Source organism: Synchiropus splendidus, chromosome 1 (assembly GCF_027744825.2).
Source record: "Synchiropus splendidus isolate RoL2022-P1 chromosome 1, RoL_Sspl_1.0, whole genome shotgun sequence".
NCBI classification, from domain to species: Eukaryota; Metazoa; Chordata; class Actinopteri; order Syngnathiformes; family Callionymidae; genus Synchiropus; species Synchiropus splendidus.
This window is the reverse complement of record NC_071334.1, coordinates 55,560,953-55,574,935: the sequence shown is the minus strand read 5'-3', so window position 1 is coordinate 55,574,935 and position 13,983 is coordinate 55,560,953. Positions and strand designations below refer to the sequence as shown.

Below are 13,983 nucleotides of genomic sequence, written 5' to 3'. Positions count from 1 at the left end.
AGACCACAGTGATCAGCAGGAGTGTAATCCAAGATCGGATCAATAACAACTCATATTATATAATTTGAAAATATTTTCTTGTTTATTATCTGTAAATGTGCTACAATGATTCAAAATGTGTTTGCGATTGTCTGCAAGACACTGATGAACAAACATGGTTGCAGAAGTTCTGGACTTGTAATACGAGGTACCAAGAAACATGAAATAGAAACAATGTGCATAGAGCATCACGGGATTAAAATGTAACATGTTAGGGAACACTGGTAAAACGCTGGACTCCGGACTCCAACTGTGTAAAAAAAGTTAATAGCTAAAAATATTGGAAACAAGATAAAAATTCAGATGTGAAAAGCGGAGGCACTAGACAAAGGAAGGATTTTCTTATTTTGTTATGACATTGTGCTACATAGCAGAGAATATATCCATTTTCTCATGGGCCACATACATAAGACATGGTCAGACTTATTTATCAGTATCCTTTTCAAAGTATTTTTCTAGCAGGAGGTCTGAAATTGCTGTCTAATAGAGAACCAATTAGGTTCTATTCTAAATGCGACTGTAGTAAACACTAAATGTATTAATCCAACGGTAATTTGATCTCCATACAACATAATTGTAAATTGAAGACTGGAATAAAAATAAAACCATAAATGTATCGTTGTGCAAACAATAAGTTATGAAGCATGAAAAAAATTTAATAACAAACTGCACTTTAATATCACTTAAAATGTTGCTAAAAATCAAAACTGACACACAAAACTGAACTGATCTTTGGCAAGAATAACAAGAAAATCTTGACATCAAGGCTGGATTGGATTTAGAGGAGGCATTTAGTTATAATGACTTAAAAAGAGAATAAAAATTCATGACCATTAGTGCATGTGTTGTGTACAGTTAGCATCGAGAAATAATCACCTGAAAACATGCAGACACTCGCACGGCCTCACGACACCTGTCACTCACGCTGCAAGAATAAAAGCGTTTAACAGAACAAACAAAACAAAAGTTTGACTCTTCTCCAGAAAAATCATCTGTGCAAGTTTGAACGTCCTGATTATCGAAGCAAAAGTTCAGACACCGTCTCATGCTTGTCTGCAGTCACTCCAAATGACCCCCCTGAGACAGCCCTCGCACCCCGCGTCCCCCCCATCAGGCTTAAATTAGCACCACTACCGTCCGGTGTCACATGATCTCCTCCGGAATAACCAGAAACCTGTCAAGTCACTGAAGTAGTATCACACCGTCTGAGGTCAGCAGCTTCACGTCAGGCATGACTAAAGCTCGTCCCTGTAGCCAGCTGACATGATCTCAGAGGGAGGCACCGCCCCCTTCAGGGTCTTGTGGGAACCCCTCCAGTCTGTGCGCACCGAGTCGTCATCCCACAGGGTGGAGGTTTCCGTGTCGCTCACCCATTCTGGGTCACCAGCGTAATGGCAAGGTTGGACCAGTAGGGGGCTGGTGCTGAAGGCTTGGAGATTTCGGTTGGGGAAGTGGGACATGTACTCCTCGCTGTTGGACGAGGAGCAGAGGAAAGACTGTCAGCTGATAAACGAAGTCTGACTATTTATAAGACAGGACGCTGCACTTCCTACACAAATACACAGAAATGCAACAAAAACAAAATTAAAGAAAATGAGATGTATCGATTTTCTGACCTTATTTAGTCAGGAGTTCAAATGAGCTCAACTGTTTTAAGAGTTTTAACTCCATCAAGTCCATTTTGGGCATTTTAATAACTATCCCGTCATAATTATCAAGATCATTAAAGTTAATGTTGGTTTATATAATTGTGTCAGTAATTACCCAAGTTCCACTAATTTACTTAAAATAACTCACACCTACACAAGCAGCCACAACCAGTGGATACACACACCTACATCGCAAGTTTGGTATGTCAGCAAAGCTTTTGTGGTTTTGGTGTAGTTGGCCGAATACGTGAGCAAATAATAGTCTATTTTTAGAAGTGAAATTCCTTGGATGGGACTGAATGTGTGTTGAATTTTGAGTTGAAAAAAACACATCAGTTGGAGAGTCACAAACAGGCTCTAGAATAGAAATGCAATATGAAATTATACGAAAAAAAGTTTGTTCGATTGAATTATAAAGGAAAGTAAGTGTAAAACTGAACCTAAATTCAGCGCAGCGTTGCACCAAGCAAGGCCCGGAAAAGTGCCTCAATGGCATCAGAAAATCCCACTCTTGTCGGAACTTCCATTAGGTGCGGATAAACAAGCTCTTCAGGTTCAGTATCAGAGGAAAGACTGTTGCATGGCAGCTGGATGTGGCAACCGTGTCAGTCAGTTCTCCCCAAAAGATGAAGAACGTCATAACAAATGGGTGAAACAACTTATAAAAGCTAAGGACAAGCGTCAACCACCGGTGTTGTCTGTACTCTGCAGCAATCATTTTGCTGCCGTGCAGTAACCTTTTGACCAGAAGCTTCACCTCAAACAGGTTCTGAAACCAACTGCAATACCCATGGGTTTCAAACCTAACAGTATGGTACAGTATCAAAGCCGCAGAGAGACGCAGCAGGGTCAAAACTCGCCATGAAAAGAGTCCCATTGTTTACCCACACACATTCTATATTTTGTACTCTTGACCCTCCTTAAGAGAGTCTTGATAGGACTATTTGTTGTTATGGAGACCAATGTCTGACTCTTAACTAACTCTGTAGCATCAGAGCCTTCACCCACTGATGAGCTTGAATCATCGCTTTCAGAATAACGTGGTTTAAATGAGGCTAAGTCCTGAATTCGGTTGCATGAACCCGTTCGTCGTCCTCAAAAAACAGTGAAAAATCATTGAAATTGTTTCAGATATTGCCTCTGACTTCCTCCGCTTCCGTTGCTAGCTCCTGGTGTTTGAAAACCATGCATCACACTCGCCTGCATTACTCTGTCATTTTTATATGGAAACAAAATTTACATTTTTTTGTATACACAGAATGAAAGTATTTATTCTATGTCCCTAAATCCTTAACTTCAGTTAGCAATGAACGCTTATATTTATCACACCAATATGATCTGAGCAGCAGCTGGAGGTTGTTCATCTCAAAAGCGCTGTAGGGGAATTTACAAAATAAGAGCTGAATAAAGACTCATACGTACTTTGGATGTCTGTCATACATGATGGGAAGGAATTCATCTACGGGCAGCATCTTTGTTAGCGGCTCAGCATTGAGAAGTTTTTGGGCGCCCTGTTGGGAGATGGCGTAGGACAGCGTCCAATAAGAGTAGCCGGCCAGCACCAGGTTTTCAATGTTCTCCACTGGTTCCTCTTTTTCAGGGTTCACTTGTTTCCTGCCAAAGTATCTGTGAAAAAAAAATCAGATTTATAAGGCAATCGAATGCCAAAAGAATGTGGCTCTGGAATTCTGATTCTCATCACATTTGTTCTGCACATGTGTCCAGTCGTCAGGAAGATTTGGCTTGTGCCTTTTTTTCCACTAAAATCTCCTCTCTGTTGTGAGTCATAGAAACACTGTTCTGTATTGAAGTGTATTCTCATCTATACCCATGCTAACATAGAATTGAGACCCTAAAGTGACCCTCACAAAGCAAAAAAAAAAACACACATGACACACAAGAAGGTAAAAATACTGCAACACAAAATAAGTTGAAGTGAAGGCCACACGATTGTATCGCTATCCTTGTGGGGACCTGTCATTACCAAAATGCTTTCCTTAGCCACTCACACTAAACCTGACCATTCAAAACAAATGGCTCACCTTAAGCAGGACCCTGAACCAAACATAAACCTAATTTTGTCGTTTTCACCAAAAACGTCAAAGATTGGTCCACACAAGAATATTAATACATGTACACACACACACACACACGTTTGTCTTCCTATCCTGGTAAGGACCGTCACTTGCATACACTACAATGACATAACCCTTTCCCCAGCCTTTCACCTTAAACCTAACCATCTAAAACAAATGGCTAAACTTAACCGTTACTCTGAACCAAACTAAAACCCAGCTATTTTCCAGTTTTAACCCTCAAAATGAGGCTTGACAAAGTGAGGACCGGCCAAAATGTCCTCACTTTGCAAAAATGTCCTCACTCTGTTGATTAAAAAGTCATACAGGTTCTCACAAAGACAGAAGTACAAGAACACACACACACAAACATAACTACTAATGCACACACCAGAACACTGTTGAATGTACACACTTGTAACAAAACACAAAAAAGCTTACTCAAATGTTTAACATTTAACACCAACTGAACACAAAAAGGTGGGATGAAACACACACTAAGACACAAACAATAACGGGTGAATCACACAAGGCAAGTAGTAGAGACACAACGCAATCAAGCAGTCCCCACAACACCACACAGAGTACATGCAAAAAAAGAAATACTCTCACACTAAATCAAAGCACAACAGATAAGATGACAAAAAAAAAGTCAAATTTGGGGACACTTTTACACACACAAAATCATGTACACACTAGCATAAGACGATGTACAACTACACATGAACGTTCGCACACAAAGTACAAACACTTGAAGCTAAACTCACATGAGGTCCCAGTCCAGCTCTGTCTGCTCCACCTCCTCCATCAGTTTGAGGACTCGCCTCTTGAAGTTAGCCTGGAAGCGAACATCGTCCTCAAAGATAACAGCTTTGTCCAACTGTTGATCCACAATCTAGGAAGAACGAAGTGATGGACACGTTGTGGTGAGACGTGGCATTCAAGTCAAGTTGGAATGTGTGATGCCTTACTTCTTTCCAGATGAAATAGTGGCTGAGGAAACAGCCCACCTCTCCTTTAGTCAGAGTGCGTCCAGAGAAGGGGTCATAGTAGCCTGGCAGAAGGTCCACGCCCAACAGCTTGATGTCACTGCTGTTCAGTGCACTACACACACAGACACAGAGAGCAGAGCGAGGCTCTAAACAAACTCACAAGAACATGAATGTTTTCAGGTGTGATCTTGTTGGGAAAAGGAAAGCTATGAGTTACTGTTATACTGTATTACATTACTCTGTACAACAAAATCTAATCAGGAATTAAAGAGGTCATTTTATTTTAACTTTGAAATGAACCTCAAGAATTATCTGCAAATGAACAAACATAGTTATCAAGCTCTTTTTATGTGACTCGGGCCTCAGTCAAACACACCAGAATTACCACTGTGTGTTGCAGCCCTCAATAGCATTATGTCAAATTAGAAACTGAAGTATACAACGTATATTATGCAGCCTATTGAGAAAAATATATGCACAGCGTTTAAAAATGCTACTTCAGTTATTTTTTTCATGTCTCATAAAATTGTTTTTTTTTCAATCCAATAAAACTCAAAATCTGACATATTCATTTTGACTGTTTTTCAAACATATGTATACAATAAAATCTATTTTATAGTGCTGTGAAATGACTTGGGGGCAAAATCAGAATCATGGGCTGAGATGAATCATGATTGGTAATAATAAAATATACTTGACTGTACATAACAGCGACCCACAAAATGGTTTTGGTGGACAGTGTTAAGTTTCTGCAAAATTCCTTTTGCCAATTTTTAACAGGTCACCAGGACATATTCAAACTGGTTTCAAATATATAGGTGCATAGAGGACATCTAATAACTATTGTCATATTGATATTAGGTCTTTTTCAAACACACGTTTTGTCTTTTTCATGCCTTTGTTTTTTAACATTGTTCACTCATATCAAAAGCCTTTTACATTTAATCCTTTAGTGCCAGGTTTTCATTGGGAATTCATGACTGCACTGAGTATTCACTCACTTCCCGTCCACTGCGTCGACCACTTTGACGTCAACCTCCAGCTCGTTCAGAGAGAACAGCATCCTGTCTCTGCGGTCAGACCGCCGTCGCAGGTTGATCAGATAAATCTGAAGAAATTTCAGAGATGAAAATCACAACAGCTACCGGGGGAAACAGTTGAAATCAACCACTGAAATATACTCTATAGCTCATGGCATGTAGTTATGCAGTTATATTCCTGCCACTCAGAATATCCATTAGCATCACCTCATCGAAGCCCATCAGGTCTCTCTGTTTGGGGAACATGTGAATGTGGCGAGACAGGAACATCGGGGGTCCATCGACTAAACAGAAGACACAGGACCACGGTTCAAGAGACCGCAGAAAGAAGTACACACTTTAACTGTTTTGAGATTAAATGTTTGTTTTACTCATAGACTCGAGGTGAAGATGGACAAAGTTGAGTCGATCATCTTCCAGAGTGCCGTGAGGTCGAGCCGGGACGTTGACATAGCCATAGCGCTCCTTGTTGCACAAGTACATTTGTATGTCTGCAACACAAAGGAAACAAAAGATCCAAGTTATGTATCTAACGTGATTATGGAAAAAAAACGATTTCTGTCATCATTGTAAGGTGGTTTGTGACTCTGATGTTGAAGCATGAGATCTTCTGACAAACCTGCAGCTCTGCAGGAGAAAGCGAACACGATGATGTCATCATAGGGCCAGGAGTACTCCTTATGCGGAGGGTAGAACGCTAGCTTCTTCATCCCTTCCTTCCGTAGATCCAGCAGCAGGGTGGAGTGCACCATGGGGACCGGGAAGCAGCCTTGTCTGTGGCGGTGTCGAGTGGGGAAGTACTCAGCCGTGCGGCGGTAATACCCCTGAGAGGGACAGGACATGGAGATGACTGTACCCTCACATGTAGCTGGTGTCCCTTACCTGTGGAGTGATTCCACACCAGTAGTTGGAGTAGGCGCCCTGGGAATCTAGCATTGGTGCAATGACCGACTTGTTTTCGGCGATCAATAGATTGAGGGTTTCAGGGTTGGTGAGGATGTTATCGGTATCTGCATACTGAGAGGACAAGGACGGAGAAGCATTTATCTTATCTCAGGAGCAAGCCGTGCCAAACCTTCAAAACATCAAAAACTGATGAAAAGTGAATCAGGAATCCAACAATAAGAAGAGACTATCATGTCTCATACCAGGATGTAGTCGGCCCAGCGCTTCCTGGCGAAGTTGAGAGCCGCCTGCTTCAGCTTCATCACATACTCATATCTGCTGTTGGGCCAGTGTTTGGGACCCAGCTCACCTGCGTAAGACCTGAGAAGCAGTGAAACCTGTTTTTGTTTTCAGGAGAACATCTGGTACATCGAGATTATTACTCTCAGACATACATCGGTTGCTCCAGAGGCCTCCACTCCACATAGTGGTAGAACTGCTGCATGACAGTGAGCCACTCTTTCAGGATGGCCGTGGTGTTGTCAATGTTGTGATCAGTCGCTGCCCTGAGCAAGTGAAACAGAGACACGTGAGCAGAGATGATAGAGCAACAAATAGACCTGATGTCTTTCACTTCCTGTGTCTGAGCTAGAGGCTGCTGAACATTTTTTGCTTGATGTTCCATGCCAAAAGTTCAACTCTAAGTTTGTCTAAAGATTGAATTTGTTGGCTTTTGGACATCAAATTAAATGTTGACAACCTGAAAAATTACTAGGACTTGAAATTCAACGCAAGTGGTGAAAGTGATTCAGCAACGTGGATGCTGAATGGCTCAGTGACGGAGCAGCCTGCCTCAGCATCCCTCTTTGTCCAGGTCACTACCAGGAGGGGATCCAGAGTAAAGTCTTGCTGTAGTCTTGTGTCAAACTGTGAATTTGCCTCGAGCCCTGGTAAACATTATATATGGGATCTATAGCTCTGAACCAAAACCACTGTAGAGCTGGTGAAATGCCAACACACAATGAAGAGAGAAGGAAAGGTTCATGAGAGCTTGGGCCTAAAATACATATATATTTTAAAGCCACTATTTGGTCACTACTTTCCCCTTTGTGGTGGGCTCTGAGCCGTGTATGTGATGGATTGCTGTACGTTTTTAAACAGCATATATGTGGATGCAATGCTGTAGCTACCTGGTGTTTCAGCGTCTGAGGAACTTTGGTACAACTTTACATGATTGTTTCAATTCATACAATGCTCCCTCACGGTGTTATTTATTTGTTTTTAAGTCAGAGAGTCAAATCAGATCTGGTTTAACTCCCTGATGCTGTCTTGAAGTGGGAGCTGGGAGCAGCTCGAACACGGTCGTGCTCAAGATGTACAAGGGGAGACGCAAGGGTCTCTCGACTGTATATTTAAGTGAGAGTTGACAAACGTTCTTCCCAGTCGAGCATGCAGCAGCAACACCCACCACACGGAGATGCGATCTTTAGGGTAGTTGAGTCTCTCCAGAGCCCCGAGGTAGTAGGGCAGGGAGTGAGCCGAGTTCCTGGCCAGAATGGCGACGACCACGGTGGGAGGCTGCATTCTCGACTCCTCTGGGTATCTCTCCTCCGAGAAGTAGCCGCCAGTCCGAGACAACATTGATAACAGGAGGAGGAAGAGAGGCAACATGGTGGACGCGTCCGAAGCAGCCACTGACTGTACGCGTCAGCACTCCCGGAGGAAGAGAGGGCTCTCCCGAAACTTCAGCCCCCTTCAAGTGAAGAGCTGATCCCAGTCTGGAGGGGCTGCATGACAACTTCCGGCTGGGAGGTTTTTAAACACACAACAGGCTTGCTGTTTTCCAGCGTTATCAGTTTATACAGACGAAAAGGTTACGATGGTCATCGACAGCGAGAGTGAAAAAAAACTGAACGTCTTGTTGTTCAGTTGAAAGTTGAAGGTGAAAGTGTCTGTGATATCGACACACTAATTCAGTATTGCAATACCTGGTGCCACACCTCTTTAGGGCGAAGGAATGACTCCAAATGCCGTGTTGTCAAAGCGCCTCTTCTTCGCTTTTAAATTCAGCCTTTACGCAGCATCACCACTAGAGAGCGACATTGATCTGACGGAGCTCTGATTGGACCGCCGCTTAAGCGACGTCAGTGGGAAATATAAATTGTAAAAACGATATTGCGCACGCAATTTATTAGTGTTCCATCATAGAAAATACTTTTGAAAATATGCAACCGCATCAATCAAACAGATATGCAACCAGGAAACGTTCAGTAAAACGTGTCTTATTATATCAATATGTTTAAAATTTCATTTCACAATTGAAGCTCGAGCCTCTATGTTGTAAGTAGAAGTAGTGAAGGAGTTAGGGGGTAGCGAAGAAGAAGTTAGTAGAAGATGGAGGTCAGCGAGACGTTGATGGGACTGCGATGTTCAACATTGATAGTTAAGAACGGGATCCATATGTGGGCAGGAGAGAGATGTGTCAGAAGAGCCAAGAGTTCTCAAACTGTTGCTCAACATGGACACTCACTCTTCTGTTGCATCTACAAACTCAAGTCCAACATCACTTTTATCATGGACAGATGGTTGCATGCAATCGCCTTAAAGCACAAATCATTCCGAAAACACGGGGAATAATTTCACTTAAAGGTGCAAAACAGAAATTTCTTTTTCTCATTCCATACATTGAAAATTCTATTCTGGCTTGGACTAAGAAACTGACTCATCTGCCATCAGTCAAAGTGGCGGTTGGCCTCAGCTTTTGAATCTAAACAGGAAGTGAATCTGTCAAATGACAGCCTAGCACTGTTTAACAGGGACAAAATTGAGGGCCTCACATTCTTCTCAGCCATTCAGGAGTACTAGACGGACTACCGACATGAAGAATCCTCATTGTTCTATCTCGGATGTTCTTGCAAAACGATATAACTGATCAAAATGGACATCACGTTGGTGGAAGGGAAGGAGCATTGGTGTCTATTCCTCGTCTCTGTGTGACTGTATCATCTGGACAACGCTCGAAGACTAAATCAAATCTGCTCTCTCTCATCACCAGCACAAGTCTGTTGTTTGACTATATTTCTGACATGTTTGTTGATAAGCAGTAATTCCCTCACATGTGTTAACATCACGTCCCATATTATTTGTTTGAATTGGAGCCGACAGCTGGCAGGGCTTTCTCACTCGCTCTAGACTGAAGACAGACATCACTCTCATCTTCCACTGCAGCCAGACTTATGGCTGAAGGGTTCACCTGCCTGAGTGGAGTCGTGTGGTCTGAGGTCAGCCCACATGGTCCTCTCCCAAGGAACATCAAGGTGCTTCTGTGAGATGATGGACGTTTTCAACCATCAAAAAGTGCCTCTGCCAGCCACCTGGAAGGAGGTGTCACCCACCAACTTGTCATAGTCCACTTACTAAGATCTTTACTCAGACCATATTGGCAGCCCAACATATGTCTTCTCAGACACTCCCTCTATTTCCTCTAGGAATACAGTGAAGTAATTAAATGTAGCTTCACCTCCTCTGTATTTTGTGGATGTGTCCTGGGCTTCTGCCTAGACGCACGTAAGACCTCATCCTCAACTTACTGATGGTCTTTTTGCCGTTGAGCTCAGCTTCCTTTTCATGAAATGACAATGACAATAACTTGTTGTCTTGCCCTCAAAAATAATAATCGCACACATCTCTGTGACACAAACATACATCATCTGTAAATATTGTCAGTGATAAATTTTCATAAAGAGCATGACCACATGAACATCTGGCCTCCCAAATTTCCCATGCACAGGCGCACAATGGCAAAATTAAGTGATCACAAAACTGATGCAAATATTTGGGTTCTCATGCTCGATCTGTTGCCCATTCAAGGGAAAATTCAGGATCCGACATTGACAGCTCACAGGCTGTGAAAGAAAAGGTGGTGATGGGGAGAGAGAGCAATGGAGGAAGGGCGGAATATGAGGGAAGAAAATAATAAGCAAAGTGGTATATAATGAATTTTGACTCTTCTGGCGGGCCCCATGAATGAGAAGAGGCAGTCATGGCGGACAATAGCAGAGCGGCGTTAAAGGGGTCGTTTGTGCGGACAGGTCATAGGTCGAGGGTCAGATCGCTCCTATTCATGACACCCCAAGTGTTGCCACACTCACACAAACACACACTCTGATATATACACGTTTGCGTGGGGCACTTTCCCAGCCTTTGAGGAGCGACAGATCCGGGAGGGTTCAACCTCGGGCGCACTAACTTTTCACAGCGAGGTCAAGGGTGGGCACGCCATTTGTGTGTGTGGGCGTGTGAAGAGAGGGACGAGGAGAGTCAGAGAGATATATATTTTAGAGAAACGAAAAATTCACACCAAGTCTGAACCTGGCTAGGGAGAAGTCACTGACTCACACCTGCCATGACTGGGCCAGCCGCTGTGAGGCTAGCACCTTGTGAAACGCGTTAAACAAAACTGCATGCTAGATAGTGATATTGACACAAATATTGTCACCAATAGCATTATGACCAGCTGCAATTTCAGAAAGAACTGACAGCTAGTGTGCTGTCGTATCAGTTCATGGTGGCCAGTGGTTGTCATGGTGCCCATTGGAACTGCTTTCTAGTACAATCAACCTTGCTGTTTTTATGGACATGTTCATCAAAAACTGGCGGTAAAACAATCTTAAGGACGCATGGTTGAGCTCACACTAACACACCTGCAGCTAAATGTCACACATTTGTGAACACACATAAGCTAGCACTGACACATGAGTGTTAGCGCTTGTAAGGTGTCACACACAGCGGTCTTCAGTCTCTCATCTGTTGTGGTTTGCGCTGGTGAGCGTGAGAGAATCAGGGTGTGCAGGTCAGCGAGGTGGTCTTGGTCTTTGTGTTCTGGTCCTGGGCCGCAAGGGAGCGGAGATTCGTGACATTCTCACAAGCTTCCGGGACCTTTATTGCAGTGGCAATAATCAATATTGTTCCCACGGAGACGTCTTTTGGCTGGGCGGGTCAATAGCTGTCACTCAGGGTCTGAGCCTCGACTGAGACCCTCTTACTCAGCAGCTCCCTGCAAAACCCGTCATCCATGTCATCACATGTATCTCATGTCTGCACTGAAACAAAGGTGATAGAACATTTGAAATTCTTCTGAAATAATAGGCATAATTTGGGACGAAAATGAGAATTAAAGAAAGGTACGTAGAAAAGTATCTATCTCATTGGTAATACTACCACAACTACCACATACTACACCCGCAGTGTCTTGAACCTGTTACATCTATAATATTGCAACTCATATTTGAGCGAATGACATGAAATTGCAACAACCTCCATGTTTCAGGCTTTGCCATGAAATGAACAAGTGAAGAAAGGACACGGTTGCGTAGCAACAGGGTGAATTTAATTGATCACTATTGTTCGGTTTCCCAGATGGCCATTGTTCTTTGAATTAAGCATTAAAAAGAATTGCATTTCAGTGAAAACATCAAGTGCAGACTTAACACGGCATCACTTAGTCAGCACAATCAAACACATGCTCAGAGCGGTGTAATCGGATTACTGGCTTCTTGATGCACAAGTTATTGAATCATCTGTTCCCATCACTGAGGAATACACCTTAATCAGCTTTTCAAACTTTTATTTGATGCTTGGCGTCGTTGAACTTAAATTTTGTCAGACAAATCAAGGAGAGGTGGATTTATTTTCAAGGAAGAATTTGCTGAGGACAACAATGTTGAACGTTTGAGTGTTTTGAGATGAGGTTTATGACTATGAAGCATCGGTGTCTGTCCAAGTCCAGTATCTGAATGAATAGATCTTACCAAAAGTTATCTTGGTCAGAATCTTCATTTCTTCATTTAACAGATGGGAAAACTATATTTAGCATATATAACTATATTTAGTTGACTAGCCTTTCCATTCACAGGCTCAATTTTGGTGACTCTAAAGCCCAATTTCTGTGCATGCTGTTGGATGAAACCATCTACTGCCTATCAAAAAAGGGGAAAAAATAATTGGTCACATTTCACTGAAATCTCCTGGAAAAAAAACATACCAGTGCAGCACTCCTTTTTCAACTTGTATTCATTGGAATAATACAGACCGAAACAAACAGGACTGGTTACAGTGTTGAGACACCTGATTGGAGAGAAGGTGTCCTCTGGACTGGTTGGAACAAGAATTACAAATTGCTTTTTTAGACACGTAAAATAGTGCCTTTTTGTAGTTGAGCCTTGCATACGCATATTATGAGGATAACCTGAAGTGTCAAACTCCTGAAAAAATGTGAAAATAAATAAGATTCAATAAAAGTAAGTAGTAAAAACTATAGTTCTGTTCAGATTAAAAATGAGCAAAATGTTTAAATGTTTGCATTTACCAATTGAATACAATATATTTAACTAAATTTTACTGCTTGAAAAAGCTTGTTGAAAATGTGAGACGTGATGAGAACAACAAAATTGCAGAGACTCCCACCCTGACAATCCTATTGTAAATATCTAGTGAACACCTTCCAGTTTCAGCTAACCAAAACATTGATGGGTCTGGGGCACTCAGAGCAGCTTGAGCTAACCCTGTGCTGTTAAGGAATATTGGCTTTTGGCGCTGCCACCTGCCAAAATTTGTCCGAAGTATCGATAAAAGATCTCCAGTCCCCCTCTTGTCGGTCAATCTGTGCATTTGTTTAAGAAGGAGACCACAAACAGAAAAAAAAAATTACAGGTAGTTACATGCACAATGAGCCACATACTTAAGAATTCCAGAAATGTTTGTCAGTTCACATCAGGAATCGAGGTGTCTTCCTGGCCTGCCAGGAAAGCCTGAATACAAGGTGCCTAGGCCACATGGACCTTCAAGCAAGAAAGAAACTGAAGAAGTTGAAATAAAACAGTCACTGCAACTTTGTTTTTTATCACAAGCATCCAAGTTGTGATCAAAGAGCGATCACCTAAACTGTTTTTGTTTTGTCCAATTCACAGGTGAAAGTGGAGACCATGTCTTCCGATAAACTGGACCAAGTTATAGAACAACTGCCAGGGACGATGTTCATTTATCCATTCATTTAAAACTTCATTTGTCCCCGAGGTTCCATTTAAAAGGCGTAAGGCAGCATCGTCAGAAACACAATGTTTGATATCTTAATGCATCTGAGTAGCCCTGTGCAGTATTGTGGACTGTCTGCAGCAGCTGCTGAGCGACGGTTGTGATAGAGGACGATACAGTTATCCGCTATTATGTTTACAAAATGACTGGTGGACATGTGCAAATTCTTAAAGAGGGTCAAACCTAATGACAAGAGTGTGTTTCAAAATGA

The 13,983-nt window shown here is 42.3% G+C and overlaps 1 protein-coding gene across 1 annotated transcript; it reads right to left on the bottom strand.

Annotated features, from left to right (window-relative positions):
• Positions 1-109: 109 nt before the first annotated feature.
• cercam (cerebral endothelial cell adhesion molecule) lies at positions 110-8,756 on the bottom strand. Its single transcript, XM_053872602.1, has 12 exons — positions 8,149-8,756; positions 7,136-7,246; positions 6,944-7,061; positions 6,678-6,812; positions 6,415-6,619; positions 6,167-6,286; positions 6,003-6,079; positions 5,757-5,863; positions 4,735-4,867; positions 4,531-4,658; positions 3,111-3,314; positions 110-1,509 (listed from the first exon to the last, which is right to left on the bottom strand). The coding sequence occupies exons 1-12, from the start codon at positions 8,349-8,351 to the stop codon at positions 1,275-1,277; spliced, it is 1,776 nt and encodes a 591-aa protein (XP_053728577.1). The 5' UTR covers positions 8,352-8,756; the 3' UTR covers positions 110-1,274.
• Positions 8,757-13,983: the final 5,227 nt, after the last annotated feature.